The following is a 21,805-nucleotide window of genomic DNA, read 5'->3' on the forward strand; positions in this document are numbered from 1 at the left end:
TCAATCAATCAATCAATCAATGATTGATTGATTGAAAATTGTATTAACAGATTTGATTGATTGAAAACTTTATTAACAGATTGCAGAATGCCCATTTTCACGTCAAACAGCCTGCAAACTACCTGGCGTTCTATCGCCATGCTCTAAGACAAACTCTAACCTTAACCTAGTTAGAGTTTGTATTAGACGAGCGTGACGGCAAGTTCTTTCGACGGTTAAGCTTAGGCACTCGAAGTTGGTTAAGGTTAGAGTTTGTCTTAGAGCATGGCGATAGAACGCCAGGTAGTTTGCAGGCTGTTTGACGTGAAAATGGGCAAAAACACAGCTCGTCACGGATTGGGCAAACGCGTCAGTGGCCAATCAGAGAGCGTCAGTCAGTGCCAATCAGAGAGCGTCTCCGAGAAATGCGGCTATGTCAACCAAAACGCCGAGCAGCGTTTTGTGTGACACCAAGTCAGCGGCGCGGATGTCCGCGCGTCCCCGCGTCAGGAAATAGGAGCTTCGCACCTGTGGGTCTGCTGTCCGCTGAGATCAAAGCTCAAATAGCCGCGCGGACCTCCGCGGAGTCTGCTCTGTGTACAGTCTGCTCGACTATGGGAGCACCTTAACCTTAACCAACTTCGAAAGCACTCCAGTGTAGAAACAGGCGTCGGCCAATCAGAGAGCGTCGCCGAGAAATGCGGCTTGGTTTGGTAATCACGCGGCACTGTTGGGTCCTTGGTGTGACCCGTACTTCCACGCATGCGCATGTCGCTGTATCGGTCAGTGGTTGTTGTGCCTTGTAAGCAGTGCTACTGGCGAGCTACTCAGCTGTTCTACCAGTCGCCAAATATGGATGTATAGATTGTATTTGTTCGGTTGAGAAGTCGTTATATTTAGTGGAATTGATGCGATGGCTCTAAGGAGGTGTTGCAGGTCTGTGGGTGGGATTCCCAGGGTCCTGTTCAGTGTCCGACCTGAGGCTGTGTCCTGTGTCCCAAAACAAGCACTGTCCAGCCTCACCACGATCTCCCGCTGTGCATGTAAGTTTTGAAGGGTAGAACTAGTGATTTATTACATTAGAAGATTATTAGATTTAAATGTATTGTCATTATACAACACAAGTACAGTACAACGAAAATAAGTTTGGCAACCAAATAGAGTGCAAATGTAAGAGTTTTGATTGATTGATTGAAAACTTTATTAACAGATTGCAGAATGGGTACAATACAGTACGGCTCAATACACACAATTGTTAAGGGGATGCAGACCAGGGAAAGACTTTTGTCTTGTTTACATCAGGGTCCCCCATTTTCAATTCATCATAATGACATACACGACATACAGATAGACAGTACTGCTACATCTATTTCAATGTACAGTGTAGTGTCCCCCATCCACCCCCTACCCTTCTCTGGTCTGCATCCCCTTAACAATTGTATGTATTGAGCTGTACTGTACTGTACCCATTCTGCAATCTGTTAATAAACTTTTCAATCAATCAATCAATCAATCAATCAATCAATATACATTTATGACATACCAGATTTACAAATACAGTACTGTTTGTGATACAAAAAGAGTCTAAAAAAGAGAGTATTTGACGTAGTAAAGTGCAGTAGTAATATACAATGTACTACAGGTGATTAAACTGGATATAAAATATATAGATGAGTAATAGTGTTAATCAAATGTATGTACAGAGTTGTAGTATTATTATGTAGTGATACAGGTATACATGGTTGTATGTTGTACTGACCAGCAGCGTAACTAGTAAAAGTATAGATAAGGAATATGTACAGAGATATAGATATAGCTACAGATATGTAAAAAGGATTATATGCAGTTCTGTTTCGTATGGTTCTCGCTCAGCGTCACTACTGCACTGTACTTCACTTCGTGCACGTGCACTGAATAAAACATTCCACATGTACCTTTATATCCCAACATTCGTCTGTCCACCCCCCCCATCCGCTTACCTTCATAAGCAGGGGTGTGGTCAGTCACCTACTCACCTCCTTCTTCGCTTTCACCACAAGGAAGTGCCTTCGGTAGATCCCCACTTGACGAGGTTGTTAGTAGAAGAAAGTTGGAAAACAAGAGATACGTTGACATCATATCTTTATTTTCTCTCTCACTATTTTCGAGAAAATACGGCGATATTGTCTTCGTTACTGGAGTGTCTGGAAGATGATGATCATTCTACACCTCCACCGGTTTTTTCGTATTAGGAGCTCACGCCGCTGACATGCTTCCCAACTACAATCCTGCTTGCTGCGGCTGGATGGGGTAAGACCCTCCAGCAACACAGCTGGACTGTAGGACACACCGACTGTTGTGAGAAGCGGTGGGTTCCAGGTTGGGTACTGTTTTGATTGCGAGCTCTGGTTGTTGTTGATGCTATGGGGGTTAGCTAACAATTTACGAAACGCCGACCCCAGGCTAAGGTCCTCTGCTCGGCTTAAAACGGTGGTCGGAGGATCTTGGCCTGATGCCCATGATGACTAATCTAGTGGCCCGCGCTAGGTTCTGGTGATCCCAGGATTCTAGAGCGGATGCTTCTCTGTCCCGTGTAGGCCCCATCTTTCATATACAAATGAAAGTTTACCCTAACGAGGAAATGTGGGCATAAGATCTTCTTTATCGGAAGTTCCATGCTCAAAGGGCCCCGTGTGTGTCTGGATCACCGTTGAAACTGTGTTCTGACATCTCTTTTTCTTTTCCCTGTTAGGGAAGGGATTGGGACAGCGGCCTGTCGGCAGTGTAGCTTGTTATGTCATTGTATACAGTTCAGGTGTTGGCTGGTTAGCTTGCATGCTAGTTATGGCCTACTGCCAGTCAGCTGTTAGCCGCGCAGCTGTTAGCTGCGGCGTTAGCTCGCTGTGTTTACCAGGCTGGTATACGTTAGCTTGTGGCTATCAGCCGATCGGCTGTTAGCTTAATGCTACACTGTTGAACGTTCTGAGACTATAACATGCTTTAAACACTCTGACTACGACGTCATCTTTGACAGAGGATGTTAGTCGAACCTACCGGGAGCCCGGCCGGCGAGGACTGCGTCAACAAGGCGAACGGTAGCGGCGGGGTGGAGCAGCGACGCTGCCCGTGTCGTCAACACAGGATGCTGTGTTTACTATCAGTGCCCTGTTAGCAGACTGCAGTTTGCTTGATCTGCGCTCACGGTAGGAAAGGTCCTGACCAGACCTTAAAACGCGTCTTCTTCCTTCCCTTCTAATGTTTTGTAATAACGATGTTTTCCAAAACGGGTGTTGCTGCAATACATTTAGGATACGACGCGAGTTGTGTGTGAATTGTCTTGTCACTGGTATTAGCTTCTCCATGCAAATCGGGTTGTTTGTTACAGATGTAAAAATGATCTGGTTTGTTGTGTTGAGAAACATCATGTGTGTTCATGTACCGTGTACTCACAACTAAGGGGGTTAAATTAACCTATAAAGCTATGCTTAGTGACATATGAGTGAAGAATGAATTCTTTTCTCAGCCTGTAATGACAATGAACAGTGTGTTCACATATTAACAGGTTTACCTGTTCAACTGGCCGTATTAAGGGTAAGGTAGGAGGGGTGTTCCCCCCGGTTCCCTGGGGCTTCCCCACCCTCCTCTCAGACATGTTGTTTACAATATATTGTGTCACTGTGTTGTGGGATACGATGTAACCCTTAGCTTGGTTGCTGGGGTTGTGCTAAAACCGCTTGAGAAACTATATTTTCCTAAAGAAAAGATTGTTTGGTCACTTTTCGTGTGTGCTTAGCAAGGCCTGTGGCGGATACTAATCGAGAATTATGTATTCTCTCATTATGAAAAACGGCGTTCCTCTGTAGAGTGTATTTGCCATTTTTTGTGGTGATAAAGGGTTGTGTGTGTCTTGTGATCTACAACTGGGTTAGGTTGGCCACAGAAGCACATGTGTAAGTCTGGTACCGGGGGTCTTAAGGGGGCCCTCTCTATTCTGTGTTTTTTCCTTAGTAAAAATCAGATAGCAGGTTAGCACATGAGCTGTGTGAAGCTGTTAGACACTTGTAGTAGCTGACTATGACTGTGTCATGCTCTTTTTTGTCATTACATCATATCATGGGTGTGGGGTCGTAAAGGGGTGAACTGGTAATCCTTTCCTCCCCTTTTGATGGGCAGGGGTTACAACCTCCTGTCCTTCAAGGTTCCTGTCACGTTGCTGTTCGGCACGTTACAGGGTAAGGGGGGGGGGGAGTTTCCTGGTCCCACGCCCTGGAAAATTGGGCGTGTGCACCGCAGAAATTCCCCCGCCATAGAGTACGTCACTGTGCGCGTCTCTGTTGGTAAGACTTCCGTGAGCTGTTCAGGTCCATATGATGGATCTGTTTCAGGGAGTGGTCAGGGCTCCTCCTCACGAAGCTCCTACTCGGGCCTTCTGTGAGTTAGGACTCTCCTTCCCTGTGAGGGAGCCTCCTCAGAGTGCAGAGCCTCCTCCTCAGATTGTCAAGGTGAGTAGAACTTCAAAAATGGGTCCTGCTCTATTGTGTGTGTATTCGATTCAATGCGATTATTGAGTGTGTATTGGTTCAGTCAGTGCCTCCTCCTCGGAGAGCCCTAACCCAAATTTTTACATGGCTCAATGTTGCAATATATTCTTTTCAATCTATACAGCTCGCGTGGGAAGTCTCTCTGGGGATTTCCGTCTCCTCCCTATGGGAGGGTGGTGGGATGTAAAAATATAAACAATTTTTACCCTCAACGGCGTCACGAGGGATTCATGTCGGTCTGTGTTCTTTCTTTTTTGAATAAAAAGAGGAAGGTACATGAAGCACGACGGCTCCGTGTCGTTCTCCCAGGCGACTTGGAGGAACAATGTTTGGTGTCTTGCTAGACTATCCATTGATGTGTTTGGGTCTCGACGCATACATAGTGCTGGCTCAGGTGTGTTTCTGTGACAGAATCACACAGGGGCTAAGTGCGCCTTGGTTGCTTGTTAAAACAGCATTTTTATAGGGCAACTGGGATAGAGTTTTGTCTCTTCCAGTTTACTAGGTTTCTCTCGATGAATTCTCGTTCATATCTGGGGGATGTTAACGGAATAGATCTGAACATAGGTAGAGGGGTCTCACGCCCTTGGGGTGGGCCACTGAGCACGGTCTAAATGGGGACCGTCTGGGTGGCGCCCTCTTTTCATGTTTTAGTTCGACACGCATACCTACCCCCTCTCCTGGAGTGGGCATGTCGACGTGGTTAGGACGTGGGACTGGTCTGGTCACGCTGGTCCAGGTCAGTTAACCCGTTGTCCACCAGGGATGCAGATCTGCTGTTCTGGTACCCTGAGGGACTTGTGCTTTTTTCGGGGGGGAAAATGCCAGGTCGGTCCGGGTGTCACAGGGTTAGGCGCTATGGAGACCCTTTGTTGGGTACATGTTGTACTCTGCACTATCGTAATGGCTTACGGCCATGCCAACCTGTACACGCCCGATCTCGTTCGATCTCGGACGCTATGCAGGTTCGGTCCTGGTTAGTACTAGGTTGGGAGACCGCCTGGGAATACCAAGTGCGGTGTGCTTAGGGCTGGTTCTCTTTTCTTCGCTCCTCTCTCACGCATGGCGAAGAGGGGGCTGTTGGGGTGGTCTTGGACCTCCTCTGGTAACCCTGTGCTTCCCGTGCCGCCGGGCCCGGTCCGAAGTAAAGTTTTGTTGATACCGTAGGCCTGGGATAACCCTTTTTTGAAAACTGAAACATTTGTACTGCGGTATAGCCAGTGTATGCCCGCAGGTGTGTTTTGGAGTTTTTTCTTGAGGGGTTATAGGAACAACCAACGCATATGGTAACGACAGGGTGGTTGGTTCCCTGGTGTGTTGGAGCAGAGTCATGAGTGTGCCCCTGCACGTTCATGACGTCTGCCAATCATGTCAGCCTTCTCTGCCTCTACCCCTCTTGGTGGGATTTTTTTAATGGAGGCTTTGTCATGGTGATCAACAACGCCAGCATACGCCCCTTCCGCAGGGGCGGCTGTTTTCAGCTGACTCCTTTGGCGCCTGTCTCGTCCGCAGTGCTCCAGGCTCAGGTTACAGCCTGTTGCCTGGTTTTCCCCGGTGCGCTGCCTGCTTCCGTTGGTTAACCTTTTTTGTGTGCTTACGGCCATGCTGACTGCCTGTTCTGCAGGGTCAGTGTGCCAGGCGGTGTGCTATTGGGGGGAAAGGGCCCGCTCTTGGAGGGGCCTTATCCGAATACGCTGGCGATGTGGGGGGCGGTGTCACTAAGTGACCACCTGGTGGGGTCTTGATGCCTGGCGTCATTGACCTCTCCGGGCCCCCGTTTTCCAGGGGATCCAGTCCTTAGTGGGTCTGGGTCTTCCTTCGCGCTCCGCTGCTACGGCCTTGCCACGGGGTTGGGTTTGCTCTTGACCCCGTGATATCTGGGGGCAGTAACAAAATTGTTCCTTCCGTTCGTTCCCGGGTGGCATGCGGGTTGTGCGTGTGTGTAGTCGTGGGGTCAAGCCACGGTCTGCTCACCCTGTGCATTGAGTTGCTTGAGTGCCTCTTCGCACGGTCGGGTCCGTCGCCCTCCCGTGACCCTCCAATAGGGGGGGTATCCTCCATTAGGGAGGGTCGGGGGGGCTCGGTCCTCCCCGATCTGATGGTTGTGGGGGGCCTCAGCTGGGTACATTTGTCGGGCTATGGCTCTTGCTCAGCCTCCCTTGTGCAGTAGTGACGCTGAGCGAGAACCATACGAAACAGAACGATAGGTTATAACTATAACCAAGTTCTTTGAGTAATGGTGACGCTCAGCGTCAGACGCCGCTGCGGCACTTGATCTCACCTTGTGGTGAAAGCTTGGGAAGGAGGTGAGTAGGTGACCACACCCCTGCTTATGAAGGTAAGCGGATGGGGGTGTGGCCAGACGAATGTTGGGATATAAAGGTACATGTGGAATGTTTTATTCAGTGCACGTGCACGAAGTGAAGTACAGTGCAGTAGTGACGCTGAGCATCACCATTACTCACAGAACTTGGTTATAGTTATAACCTATCGTTATGTACAGACAGATGTGAATAAATATGTATACGGTAAGAATAAATATATATATAGATATATATAGTGTGTTGTGTGTTCTGACGTATTTGATATGTCTTATGTCTTAGGCTACAGGACTGTTTGAGTTTGCCCATCATGGCATCGAGATCGATTTATAGGCAATTAGGCATGCTGCGGTTTCAACTCTTAAACCTCTGGACTCAGTCTATCATTCTGCCCGCAGATTTATTACTGGTGACAGATATGATACCCACCACTGTGTCCTTTTATGAAAAGGTTTGATGGCCTTCTCTGGTTGAAAGGCATATAAGTATTGGTATTTGTTTATTTTTAAAGCCCTTACTGTTGGAATTCAATCTTGGAACATATTCTACACGTTCAAATGACTGGTTGGTTCTTAGGGTTCCTCTAGTCGTCATCGCTGTAAATTAGGGTAACCTCAGTGTCTCACAAGTTGAAACAAAGGTTTGAAATTAAATTAGATGTTGTAGTGCCGAGAGATGAGAGTCGGAGACGGTGGCTCGAGGCAGAGCGAACAACATTTATTAAGCACAGAAATTAGGGATGCCCCGATCGATCGGCCACCGATCGCTATCGGCCGATAATCAGTATAAATATGCGATCTGTGATCGGTGATGATAATGCTTTATTTTCGCCGATCGTCAAAACCGATCGAAAAACATGATCCAATTCTTAGCGGAGTTCTCACTCGCTGAGTTCTGTCTGAGAGCTGCGGCGTCTGCTCCTCCTCCTCCTCCAGCCCCTCCCGCACCCATGTAAACAAGCTTGGGCAATAGTCTGCTCTAACCTGCATGCGACCTCCGTGAGCTAACGTTAGCTACCATTACAAAATGACCCAGTCAACTATTCACTTTTAGTTTAATACATGATGAGGCATTGTCTAACGGTATATAGCCGGCTAGCTACTGATAGCTCCTGATATCAACAAATACTCCAGCAATAGTCTAATACTAGTGTATGATACCTCCGTTAGCTCACGTTAGCTCACGTTAGCTCACTGTTCAAAACGAAATGTCCCATTCAACTAAATAGTTCACTGAAGCGTTGTCTTAACGTTATCTAGCCTGCTAGCAGTAGCTACAGATAGCTCCTGATATCAATGTCTTATAACATTGACTCGATGCGTATTCGAGCCCCGGCTTGCATCGCAGTCACAAACGGGGCTAGCTGAGGGAGTAGGGTATATCTGCAGAGCCGCAGATATACCCTGCTGAGGGCATGCTGAATGTGATTTGATCAAAGCAGAGTATACACACAGACAGTGGAGATAGCGAGCATTTTGACTTGTTGCGTGGTGGCGATGTCTCGCAGATAATACAACTACAAGTATAATTATATAATATATATATTTTATAAAAATATATATATATATAAAATATTTTATTAATTTTTTAATCAAAAACGATCGATATCGGATCAGTATCGGCCGATATGGCTCAAGACGATCGGTGATCGGTATCGGTGGCAAAAAACGTGATGGGGCATACAACATGCACTGCTATACGTTGCTTGCAGTCGACTGCCTGACTCTTCTTCTTCTTCTTATTTGAATTTCCGGCAGTGTAGACGCATCGTGGCGTATTACTGCCCTCCACAATTCTTGCTTCGCCCACACTTGAGAAAGTTTACACTCCTCTTCTTCTTCTCATCTTCAAAACACATTTCTCTCGTCTCTGTCTCCTTCTTCTCTGCTCCTCTTGTCATACAATCACAATACAAACATCATATCCTCTGCGAGAATTGCAGAATACATATACATACACAAATGTTCTAGAACATTGGTCATGACATCATACGGTGACATCACTCATGTTCTAGAACGTTCGGCTATGACATCACCACAAATGTTCCAGAATGTTCGGCTATGACATCATCACAAATGTTCCAGAATGTTCGGGCGGAACGTGGGTGAATTAAACCATTACAATCACTACAATGTAGACTTAGACTATACTATACAAGTTTGTCCATCATGGCATTGAGATTGACTCTTATTTTTGCATCGTATTCTTTTCTTCCAGATGCCCTCACCACCACGACAAAGTCAAAATTCTTGTTGTTGCGCAATTTGAGCTCATCGCCAACAACAAATCCAGATGATGTGACATATGAGCAGCTGAAGCAGCTCTTGGCCGGACAGGCGGCTGTGGTTATAGATGTCAGGGAGCCCTGGGAACTTAGAGAGTACGGGAGCATCCCAGGGTCCATCAACGTTCCCTGTGAGTTATTATTATGATCATTCACAGATCAGCTGTCATAAACATCATTGTTTGAGAGAGAGAGAGAGAGAGAGAGAGAGAGGGAGAGGGAAACCTATTCTGTTTTTCTATGTTGGACTGGACATACTAGTAAATTCTCATTCTATAAGATACCACAGGCCATGCAGGCTTTTGACTAAATAGACTGACTCCTAACATTCCTAGAATAGATGATGTTGATAAGCTGTTGTAAACATCATGGCCACAGATAAGGGTCTCTGGGTCTGGTATTTACAACACAAACCAGCCCATATTACTACTACTAGTATTACTACTACTACTATGACTACTACTCTTACTACTACTACTACTACTACTACTACTACTACTACTACTACTACTACTACTACTACTACTACTACTACTACTACTACTACTACTATTACTACTACTATTATTAGTATTACTACTACTATTACTACTTCTAACTACTACTATTCTTATTACTACTAACTACTACTACTATTATACTACTACTAATAGTAGTAGGACCTCCATGTTACATGCTACCGTGCCACCCTTACTATTACTACACCTACTATGACTACTACTGCTAACTACTACTATTACTACTACTATTATATTACTACTACTACTAGTATTATTACTACTACTATTGCTATTATTATTATGCCTACTACTACTACTAAGTACTACTATTTCTGCTGCTACTACTTCTACTATTACTACTAGTACTACTACTACTATTACTACTACAATACCACTACTATTATTATTACTACTACTACTATTACAATTATTATTACTACTACTAACTATACTATTGCTGCTACTAGTACTACTATACTACTAACTACTACTACTAATACTACTATTATTACTACTACTACTACTACTACTACTACTACTACTACTACGACTACTACTACTACTACTACTACTACTACTACTACTACTACTACTACTACTATTACTACCACTACTACTATTGCTACTATTACTACACCTACTACTACTACTACTACTACTACTACTACTACTACTACTACTACTACTACTACTACTACCACTACTACTACTACTACTACTACTACTACTACTACTATTATAGTACTACTATTACTACTACTAGTATTACTACTACTACTATTCCTACTACTACTATTACTACTACTATTGCTATTATTATTAATATTACTACTACTACTAACTACTACTATTGCTGCTGCTACTACTTCTACTATTACTACTATTACTATTCATATTGTTATTAATAATACTACTACTAACTACTACTATTGCTGCTAGTAGTACTACTACAAATACTACAATTATTATTACTACTACTATTATTACTAATGTTACTACTACTACTACTGCTAATATTACTACTGTTACTACTACTACTACTACTACTACTACTACTACTACTACTACTACTACTACTACTACTACTACTACTACTACTTCTGCTACTACTACTACAACTACTACTACTACTACTACTACTACTACTACTACTACTACTACTACTACTACTACTACTACTACTGCTGCTACTACTGCTACTACTACTACTGTTACAGTTTCAGCAACAGCCATGTTTCATTACCTCTGCAGTGGGACAGGTGAACGTTGCCCTCCAGTTAGACCCTGAGGACTTCAAAGAGAAGTACGGAGGGGACATGCCTCACCAGGCTGATAACGTTGTCTTCTCCTGCCTGGCCGGGATTCGCAGCAAGAAAGCACTGGACACAGCCGCCTCTCTGGGTTACAGAGAGTGAGAATGACTGACTATACATACTATTATTGCACCAGTGTTGTTTTGTACGAGCTGTGACCACACACACGTTGCAGAATGACTTATATAGAAACACTTTTGAGAGGGAACATGTCTGATTCTGGTAATAATGGCATTGGGTTAACAACAACATACCAGAGAGCTGCTCCAATACTCAAAATTGCTGTTGTTTTGAGATCAAATTGAAGCTGCAAGATGTCTTGCTTAGAAATACAGACTGAATATTGATATAAATAACTTAACGTTTGTTGTTTCTGACGTTATGATTGTGTTATGCAATCATGCGTCAATGACCCTTTATTACACAACCATGCCTTCCCAGAATGCCAAGCTCATTGTAGAACTGCCACACACTCATATTCATCTGATCTGAGTTAAATGCTCCAAAATGTAACTTTAATTAATTTACTAAGCCATAACCTCAGATATTTACCTCTCTACTAATTAAGTCTTGATACCATAGTTAACCAGATATCATATATTACCTACTCATATTCTGTCTTTCTCTCCTTCTCTATTTCAGTGTTCAGCATTACGCTGGTGGGTGGCAAGACTGGGCAAAAAATGAACAGCTAAACTGATCCAGGGACGACTCAACAGAAGAGCCATTTTTAAAGATCTCATATAGATGACATCAAGCCAGATCAGTCCTTTTCGGGAGTGGTTTTACTTTACTCTGAGCTCTAACCTCTTAACAAAGGGTCTTAACAAAGGGTCTTGTTAAGGGTTTATAGTAGGAGTGTACCAGATCACAGAACTCACAAGAGTCACGGATCTGATCATTCTTCTGATCAATTAAGCCTATTTGTAAAAAGAAAAAAAATCTCACTCCGGTGTCAAAACGTGGCACATAGGCTGACAGCAGGACCTAAATCCTTGAATATCGGGCAACGACAAGTATTTTATTTGAATTAATTTCCATCATTGTCCATATTACATTCACTATAAAGTGAGCGCAATACTACCCAGCTCCCTGGCACCTGTGTACAACATGCCATAGTGAACATATTGTCGCTGAGCAGGTTTGCAGGTTCAGTTTTTAATGTTCGCTATTGCCTAGGCGACCATCATCATTTTATCAACCAGGAAATGCTTGCGTGTAACCTAATATAGAAGTGATCTATGCACCAAAAACGTTTTCTTTTATTTATTTATTTATGTTGTGTTTTATTAATTTAAGTACAAATTAACTAACCTCTAGATAACAGGAGTCAAAAGCAAACATTAACAATAATGAATAAAGGGCTGGCACCCTGAACAACATTAACACAATCCCGCCCAAGAACGGATATATCCGTGTTTCGAATCCATGTTTAAAGGACCGAAGGACGGATATATCCGTGGCAAGTTGTTTTGGCTTTTATTCCATTTTAATAACCTATTCAAGGTCGCCGAGCTGCACTGCAGATCTACCCTACTCTTTGAATTCGAAAAAGTGCATTACCGGCCAGATCCTCTTAGGGGCGCTGTCGCGATAATGCAGTGTGCCCTGTGGCTGAACGGTGCAGTATTTTTTTTTACTTTCAATGGAGTTTCCAGTTAGCTGGATTCTGGATGTGCAGCCTGTAGCTTGGAATACGTTTTGGATCGCGGATTTCAGTGTGCAGTAAAGGAATTTATCATCAGCCAATGGACATATCGATCTACCAGATGGTGATCGATAACTGGGAAATGGTCTGACGGATCCAACCGGCTCATGGTAAGATCTTTTTCATGTAAATTACAACCCGATCGGGCCTTGTTATGATACTCAACCAGCCGATCAGCCTATGTGGCTACTTAGACGAACACGGTTATTGGTAATCAATAATAAGAAACAACGTCCCCCGCCCCCCCCCCCCCCCCTTTCATGCATACATGCTTGAGGATCGTGCCGATCATATGCAGTTTGAGTTTTAACTGTAGCTTATGTATAACGGAAATGCCATTGGATATAACGTTAGTAGCTATTAGCCCTTTATCTAGCCTTCCAGGAAATATCCTAGCCGGAATCCCGTATAACGCTTATATTCACGGCGCTATAAAATGAGAACGTATTGATGAAAAAATTATTTCTTTAAGCCATTTTGAAGGGACGGTTTATGGTCTCAATTGACAATGAGAATGGACAGATAGCAATACTATAAAGTATAGATTTAGCTCTACAAACAGCCCCACGGACTGTGCAAGTCTGTTTACATATGCTGGTCGTCTAGAGTGATATTAGACGCATCCCAATGGCCGCCAATGTGTTAAGGTGAACTAAGCAGGGTTGTTTGTGGTTATAGGTGAATCTCTTAGTTACAACAACATTGTGTAGCTGAGCAGGGTTGTGCTTATGTATCTCTCATGCCGCTTTTCCACTGCATGGTACCTACTAGGGCTGTCACATTATTTTCGAATTTCGAATTTACATAAAAACACAAGATTCGTACTTGAAGGGAGAAATTCGGAAAAAAAAGTATTATAATAATAATAATAATATTAAACATTAAACATTTTTTAATTGTATTTAAAAAAAACAGTAGACTTTGCTGAAAATGATACCAAACATACCACGGTTTTAAACTTTTTTTTACTGAAATTCGAATTCGAACTACAAATCTGCAACGAATTTAGAATTAGATTTTTTGTGACAGCCCTAGTACCTACTCGACTCGACTACTCGACTCTACTCGCTTTTGGTACCTGGTACTTCATTTTCCACTGCAGGTAGAACCCCCCCCCGTCAGTGTAGATGGTCGTCATAGCGAGGGCGCCGTGACATCCTCTTCAACGCAACACACACACACACACACATCGAAGCTAGCTATGAAGCTATGAAACCAGTTCCTTGTTAGCTAATGTACGCTAGCCGCAATGCTAACGGTTAAAATGGGAAATCCCAGTCACATAAACTAACTAAATTTGCGATCTTTTTGTGAGATTAAACTCTTTGTTCTTGGTGGTAAATTGTGTTGCTGTTGGTTTTGTTTCATCAATAAATGAGGCAGAATACACTGAATGTATCTTTTTTTGTTTATTGCACTTTGTTCTCGCTGCAAACAAAGAATGAATGCTAATGTTTAGTAGTCGCGAGGCTATTTAAATATGGCGGTTTGTGTTTTTGTGCAGGACGTCCCCCGTGTAGCGCAATGATGGCGTAGTGATGATTCTCTCTTCTGACCAATCAGTGGTCTGCAGTGTTTCACGTCACTCTTTGGTACCTCTTCTACCCGCTTGGAACCTTGACAAAGCAGGTATTAAAAAAAAAGTACCCGGTACCAGGTACCATCTGCAAATTTCGCCAATGGAAAGCCGAAAAGGTAGAGTAGAGTCGAGTAGGTACCATGCAGTGGAAAAGCGCCATTAGTTACAGCAACATTGTATTGTATTGTTCATTCAACAATACTCTCTTACCGGACCTGAATGGTGCATAACGGTCTCTCCCTCCCTCCCTCTCCATCCCTCCTTCAATCTCTCATTCCCTCCTTTACCCCCCTCTCCCGCACACCACGCTCCCCCCCTACAGTATCTCACATTCAAATGAGTTGTCTTTTCTCCCTTGTTAAACACACACACAGACCATGCATGCGCACGCACACAGTCTATCGCGGATACTTTCTGCTCTACTGCACCCGTGATGGCAAATTGAGCGCCTCCCATTTCTCTCTCTCCCCTCTTTTTGTTATCCCCCCTCCATTTTTTCATTATTTCTCTCTTGTGTATTTCTCACTAACCCCTGCTTCTCTCTCTCTAACAAATCCATTCTGCGACAATGGAACATGGATCAAAGTCAGTTGTTTATTTATTTATTTTTACTGTTTGCATACGAGGTGGTCCGCAAATGTTCTTGATAACAATCTAGTGGTCTGCATAAACAAGAAGTTTGGGAACCACTGATCTAGACCAGGGGTTCCCAACCTTTTTTCCCCCAGGGACCCCCAAACATCTCTGATGAAATTCCTGGACCCCCCTCCTAATAAAATACCATAAAATACTTTTTTTGTCATTTTAATACTTTTTTTTGTCATTTTAATAACAAACTGCTTATACACAGGCATATGCACCATAATTAGACCCACTATGCTTCTTTGACTTGTGCCTTCAATCAACAAATCTCATCTTGCACCATATGTATTTCAAAATTTTGGCCAATATTCAAATCCTGTATTCATCCTCTCAAATCAGGCCCTAATGGTGAACGGTTTGCATTTATGTTGAATGAAGTAAGAATCCACTGCAGTAAAAATATCCTCACCTCGAGTGGTGGTAGTAAGGTTGACTGACATGAGAATGTCCTGCTTCAGATCCTCATTTTCGATATATTGCACATAAACGATGAGCACAGCCTCGTCTGCGACAGTTGTAGTTTCATCAAGTTGTATGGCAAATGGACCCTTTCTAAGCTTTTCTGACAGCTGCTGCTCGCAATCACTTGACATCTTATCAATTCGGTCTTTCACTACATTGTTCGAGAGTGGTACTGATTTTAGTTTATCCGCCACCTGTGGGCCGCACAGTTTCTAAACCATTTTGATGCAGGCTGGTTTGATGAGCTGCTCGCCAATATTGTGCGGTTTCTTTGCTTTTGCAATTAAAAGCGAACACTCAAAGGAGGCTTCGGTAGCCTTCTGTAAATCACTGCCACCCCTGCTCCATGCTACTCTAACATCAACAGGCTTGTTCGCCTTGAGAGACTGTTCTTTCCTCCGGAAAAAGTCCGGATCCTTCCCAACGGTTTCTGGGTGCTTAGACGCCTGATGTCTCTTCAGCTTGCTGGGCTTCAGGCTCGAGTTTGCCAACTTTTCTCCACAAATCACACACTCAGGTCGTTTGTCTGGTCCCTCAGTGAAGCCCATGGTGATGTAATTTTCGCGATTGCTGTAGGTCCTAACTTCTTTTGCAGATGAGCTGCCGTCATCTCCTTTTCGTTTGTCACACATTTTTGCCTCTGGCGGCTGACTGCAGACGAGCCGAGAAAGTTAACTAGCGTGCTAGGCTAGCTACAGAAAGTGATGCAGTCAACTGATTCGCGTTTTAGCGGCTACCCGGTAGCCTACTGTTAACGTTCAAAAATCATGTCTAGATGTTTATTTATTTATCTTTATTTTTTATTGTAGTGGAGAGACTATTCATGCTTCTGATGATAAAAATATGCTAATTAAATATTTCCCTGAAAAAAAAAAAAAAAAAAAAAAAATCAAATCATCTGTGGTCTGGCGGACCCCAGATTGGGAATCACTGATCTAGACGATCTCTAAATATGCGTACGGCCTGGGCGGCCAGAGCATCTAACTGTTCTAACAGCAATATATAATCCTTCAGAAGCAGAACGCACGCAATAACTTATAATAATAATAAATTAATAATAATAATTATTATTGAACATTTCTGGATGTTTAAAGTCATATTTGGGGGCAGTTGACCAATGGTAGGCTTTTTTATTTATTTTTTCCTCATCTGGGTAAGAGTTTCTTATCTGGGTAAGAGTGCTCTTGACCACTCTTAGAATTTCGTCTTGCCTAAGAGAAAAGCAAAAATAAGAAAACATTGCTGAATCCCAGGTAAGAACAAAATAAGAAGAAATGCTAGTTAAGAACGAAATCTGTTCTTATATTGCTTCGTGAATGAGGCCCATTGTGTAGCTGAGCAGGGTTGTGATTATAGGTGAATCTCTTGGTTACAACAACATTCTGTAAACTAAGCAGGGTTGTGGTTATAGGTGAATCTCTATATCATCTTGGAACCGACTGAGACAGAATCGACGACAAGTTCACTCTGATTCCCCAACAATGGGGAAGATGTCTTAAGTGGCTCAAAAGAGAGAGCTGTCCAGCTCATTAGAATGCAACTGATGATGCAACCGTGTGAAAATGGTGGCCGATATGCGGAAACGCTTTGTGACCGATCACAGATACTGTGCTGCCCGTAGTACAGTAGTCCACCATGCAGTCCGCTCATGGTACGCCAGACTCTGGCGGCCTTAATATGTGTACTGTACACATGTATAGGGCAGAGCATATATATAGTATACTAAATCCTAATGAAACAAGTAATTAGAATAATATAAGCCTACTGTTCATTCATTAGACACGTAGGCTATACTGTGCGTGTGTGTGGCGCACACAACAAGACTTATGGAATATTAATGCAGTATTTCCACGCGATTAGCTTTAGTTCTTATTTATTTATCCACTGTCATTTGCAGTGTTGGTGTAGTAGGCTACATAGTATATTTCAATATCTGTTTTATTGATTAATGATATATTTGAAGGAATGCAGGTTATAGCTATATCAAACAAATGTCTGTCCCATTGTACCAATCAATGGGATATATTGCATGTTGGCTATAACCGGCATTCTTTCAAATGTATAATTAATCAATAAAACAGATATGTAACAAATAAGAAATTCAAATTCCACAGAAGGCATTAAATAATTATTATTTTCAATCATTTCACAATAATTGCATAATTGTGTTTGAATATCTGAGTAATTAAAGTAATTATACATTTGTCCAAAATAGCTGGTTCAGATATGGTTAATCCATCCAGCTGCCCTGTGATCAGATGAATCCATATTATTTATTTTTCCGACATCAAAGGAGGCCTGTAGGGTTGACATGAAGGAATCATTATGATTCCTCCCAAATAAAGCCATTAAGAACACGGAGCACACAGTCTGTCAAGTTAAGTGTGCCCCTCAGCACTCGTAAATCCTGCTCTCAGCCACGGCCGAATCCAATCTTAGGGACGTTTGGGGAATCTCTCTACTGGCCCTAATATGTCTCAAATGAGCCCGAGACCAAATTTCTTGATGTAAATCCGTTGGATAATGAGACCCACTGTCTTGTATGTTCACTATTGGTGAAACAAGACGACTACTCTGGTCAGAGATCATCACTCCCAGGTGAGACTGGTGACATAACATTAGCAGCCGGGCCCACTAGACTCTGATGAACAGTCCATTTAAATAGAGAGCAGGATTTCCACTGCTGCCCTGGCTTTCAAATGTAGACGAGGAAAATAATTCCCACTTTTAACCCATTCTCTGCCACGCTTATATCCATCGCTGTTTGATCTCTGCCAGCACTGTAAGTCTATGGAGATGTTCACCTTCTTTGCAGGGCTATAACTTTTTAAATTGTATTGCTAAATTGACATTACTATGGCCCATTCAACATCGGTTATCTATCGTTCAGGATGTAGGAACGTTTTACTTTTTCATTCACACATTCATACGAAAATACCGTCTAGAGTATAAATATGTTTTTATCGTTTTCTGCAGTATTTCCCAGAACGTGAGATATAGGCACAAATGCATATATTAGATCATCAAATTCAGTTTGATACCGATCGACGCTATATTAATAATTTCAACTGTACATGGTCCTAAACGGTATGACTGATCATGCGCGGGTGAACGGAGGGGGGGGGGGGGGGTCGTTTATAATTCCGTGATAGTCGTTAGATGCTTCATGTAGTATGGGTGATATATTGATCAGAGCAGTTTGTATCGAAAATGATACACAAAAACGCTGAAACTCATGTCAGTCTCCTCGTACCGTTGGGCGATGAGAGTTGAGCAAACAGATCCCAGTTATGTGGTGGGGATTGAGGCGATCCATTTCCGGTTTGTATATTACTAATACACGCCCAAATCATATAGATTATTGAGTTATGGCAAAGATCCATATCCACGGTGTGTGTATTGAGTCCCGCGACGATAAACAAGTGGCCGGACGCAATAGGGAGACGCACCGGGATCACAAGAGATCCACTTCCGGTTGCAACTCGCCGATCAGCCACCAGGTGGCAGTATTGAAGCGTTGCAGAGTTGTGCTGGCTCACACAGCATCCGACAAGGCTCCGTGAGTGAAATATGAATACCATGGCGAAAATATGAAATTATGATCAGAATCACGTCGTACGCCGTTATTAGCAGAATTCGCATGAACTTGAAACCCGTTGTACGACGTTATTGGCGGGGAAAGGGTTAATGCTCTCTCCCACTGTGGTCCATTGTCATGTCTCCTGTTAACTCATTCAGCGCCGGAGCTTAATCCACGAGATGGCGCTAGAACGCCACCACTTTAATCAATGGGGGGACTGCGAGATTTGCGAGTGCTTAAAATATATCTTAAATTATAGCTATGGGTCTAATACACCCGTCGATTATCAGTGAGTTGCTTCCAGTCAACATGTACAAAACGGATTGTTTTATACCATTTTGAATACGAGTATAGTTTTGGTGATTTCTAGTAATCCCAGGAAAAGACGTGATAATAGCCCTTTAGTGGAATACACAAAACACGTCATTTTTCGCCTGATTATCGAATCTTCCTGAAATCAACGCTAGATCATCATTATTATCCTTCCTCGTGCAAGATGGAAAAGAGCCCTGGACCGCGGGGCTCCCCCCCCCCCCCCCCCCTCCTGCCACCAACGGCACACAGCCACACATACACACACAGAGACAGCGTTGATCGGGGTAGAAATAAATATCAGATCAACAATCAAATTTATATATAGTGTTCTTACCTTGTATCTGATGTAATGCAAAAGAAATAATCCAATTATCTGATCGCCATTCCAAATACTGCTCGCGGAGGTCCGTACCACATTACCGACCGTTACACAATGACGGGCGGGCGGGGTTACTGTTCAATGCCATCGTTGTTGAGGCCTACCTTGCCTGAGTATTTAAACCCCACCCGCACGGCTCGGATCGTCCCAGAAAATAAACGTAGGCGGCGGTATTTGCCCTTTTGCGAGCTCAGACCCATTCCCAACGATAACATCAGGCTGGATGGATGAAAATGAATGGATATCGCTAATAGAAGAAATAACGATTAAAACCCGACTATACTCGTGATTGGCGCTCAAGCAATGGCGAGTTAACCCGACTATCATCGTGACTGGCACTGAATGAGTTAATGTTCCATAACGTATTTCAGAGCACATTTGCATTGGTAGTGTCTGCACCAGTCACATGGACTCGTGTGAGTTGCGTAGGCGTTGATTATTCGCCACGCTTCCGTGAGTCTGCCTCAGGGCAGCTCTGGCTGCAATTGTAGCTTACCACCACCGGTATGACTGTGTATGAACGAATAATGGACTCTGTGAAGCGCTCTGGGTGCCATGAAGAGCGCTATATAAATCCAAGTCATTATTATTATTATTATTATTGCATTGTATGGACCAACATAGCAAAAGAGTCTGCACGGAACATCGATCTGATCAGAAATGTCCTGATCGGAAATTGTCCTTCGCGTTAACTCACTGGAGCGCCTGATTGAGACCTTTTTGGCTACGTTCACACTGCCAGCCTTAGTGCTCAATTCAGATTTATTGCTCAGATCTATGATGTATTTTGTTTGGCTGTTCACATAATTTTTTAAATGTGGCCAATATCATATTCCAGTGTTGAATTCAGAATGAAAAAGATCAGATTCCATGTAATTTGTGTTGTTCACACTGTCATTTGCAGTCTGAACTTAGCCTCTGTCTCATCGTGGCCTCAACTTGCATTTCCAATAGCAGGCAGGCGGAGATCTGCTCTCCATCTAGCGCACCTTTCTAGATTAGATGCTGTTTCACTCTTTTCCTATGATTTCCATGAGTCACAATTCTAAGCAGCCATTTCTTACTCAGTGAATCCCAAAGATACGTGGTACCAGATGGACTGTTACACCACAGTATACCTCTTACCACTCGTCATCACTCTGCTGCTGCTGCTGCTCCCGGCGTCGCCACTAAGAGCGGTCTCTTCTCTTGTTCATTTTCAAATGTATGTCTCAGGAGCTATTTAGAAACCCTTTACAGATCCTACACATGGGTATTGTATTGTAGGTATGTAATCAATGGAGACTTTAGCCCCTACTAACATGTACTGTGATACCGATAGTTGACGGCGGAGACAATGTAGGGTTGAACAATATATCAAATTTATATTGATGTGAAAAATGCTATAGGGTAACTCTTACATAGCAGCTAAATGCATTCCTACAATACGCTACTGGGGAGTTTTAAAAGACATGAAGAGGAGATGTAGATTTTAACACAATACCCAAGTCATATTCCAATCACAACATCTGATAAAACAATCACAATATGATATTTTGTCTATATTGTTCAGCTCTAACACAGTAGAATATTTCCTTCCTCAGTATCTTACTCCTGGTTTCTTTTCTTTCCAGACAATCTATGCAAATTACTTTAAACTGTGTTTAATTCAGTCTTGATGTGAAAAATACAACAGACATTTCAGGTTGATGTATTGTAAATATTCAGTGCTATATTCATTCTTGCACAGATCATTGTAGTTGCCAACTTCATTAAATAAAGAACATAACCTTTTTGATTAACAGTGCGTTTTTATTGTGTGGCATTTTCTGAGGGCAGTGGTTGGTAGTTTCTTATGTTTACCGTATATATATATTTATCCACATCTGTCTGTACTATATACTGTACCTGCATATAATTTTTACATATCTAGATACTATATCTATATCTACATATACTGTACCTTACCTACTCTTTAAGCATTACATCACGCGCAGGAGTGTGTTATAGGAATTATACCACTGGCCAGTACGACTTACTACCATAGTGTCTTTATACCTGTATCACTGTACATATATTTGATAAACACTATTAGTGAGTACGTTTAATGTGTCATTTCTAATAACAGTGAGTATGTTTAATGTGTCATTTCTAATGACAGTGAGTATGTTTAATGTGGCATTTCTAATGACAGTGAGTATGTTTAATGTGTCATTTCTAAAGACTTCTTCTTTTTCTTTCGGG

General features: G+C 42.8%; 1 protein-coding gene across 1 annotated transcript; it reads left to right on the forward strand.

Moving 5' to 3' along the window:
* Positions 1 to 770: 770 nt before the first annotated feature.
* Positions 771 to 21,345, forward strand: tstd3 (thiosulfate sulfurtransferase like domain containing 3). The gene is made up of 4 exons (XM_084336897.1): positions 771 to 1,022; positions 9,038 to 9,235; positions 10,856 to 11,015; positions 11,560 to 21,345. Exons 1-4 carry the CDS (start codon positions 893 to 895, stop codon positions 11,615 to 11,617), a joined length of 546 nt encoding a protein of 181 aa, XP_084193023.1. The 5' UTR covers positions 771 to 892; the 3' UTR covers positions 11,618 to 21,345.
* Positions 21,346 to 21,805: the final 460 nt, after the last annotated feature.

Source organism: Notolepis coatsorum, assembly GCF_963971535.1.
Source record: "Notolepis coatsorum genome assembly, chromosome: 19".
In the NCBI taxonomy this organism is placed as follows: Eukaryota; Metazoa; Chordata; class Actinopteri; order Aulopiformes; family Paralepididae; genus Notolepis; species Notolepis coatsorum.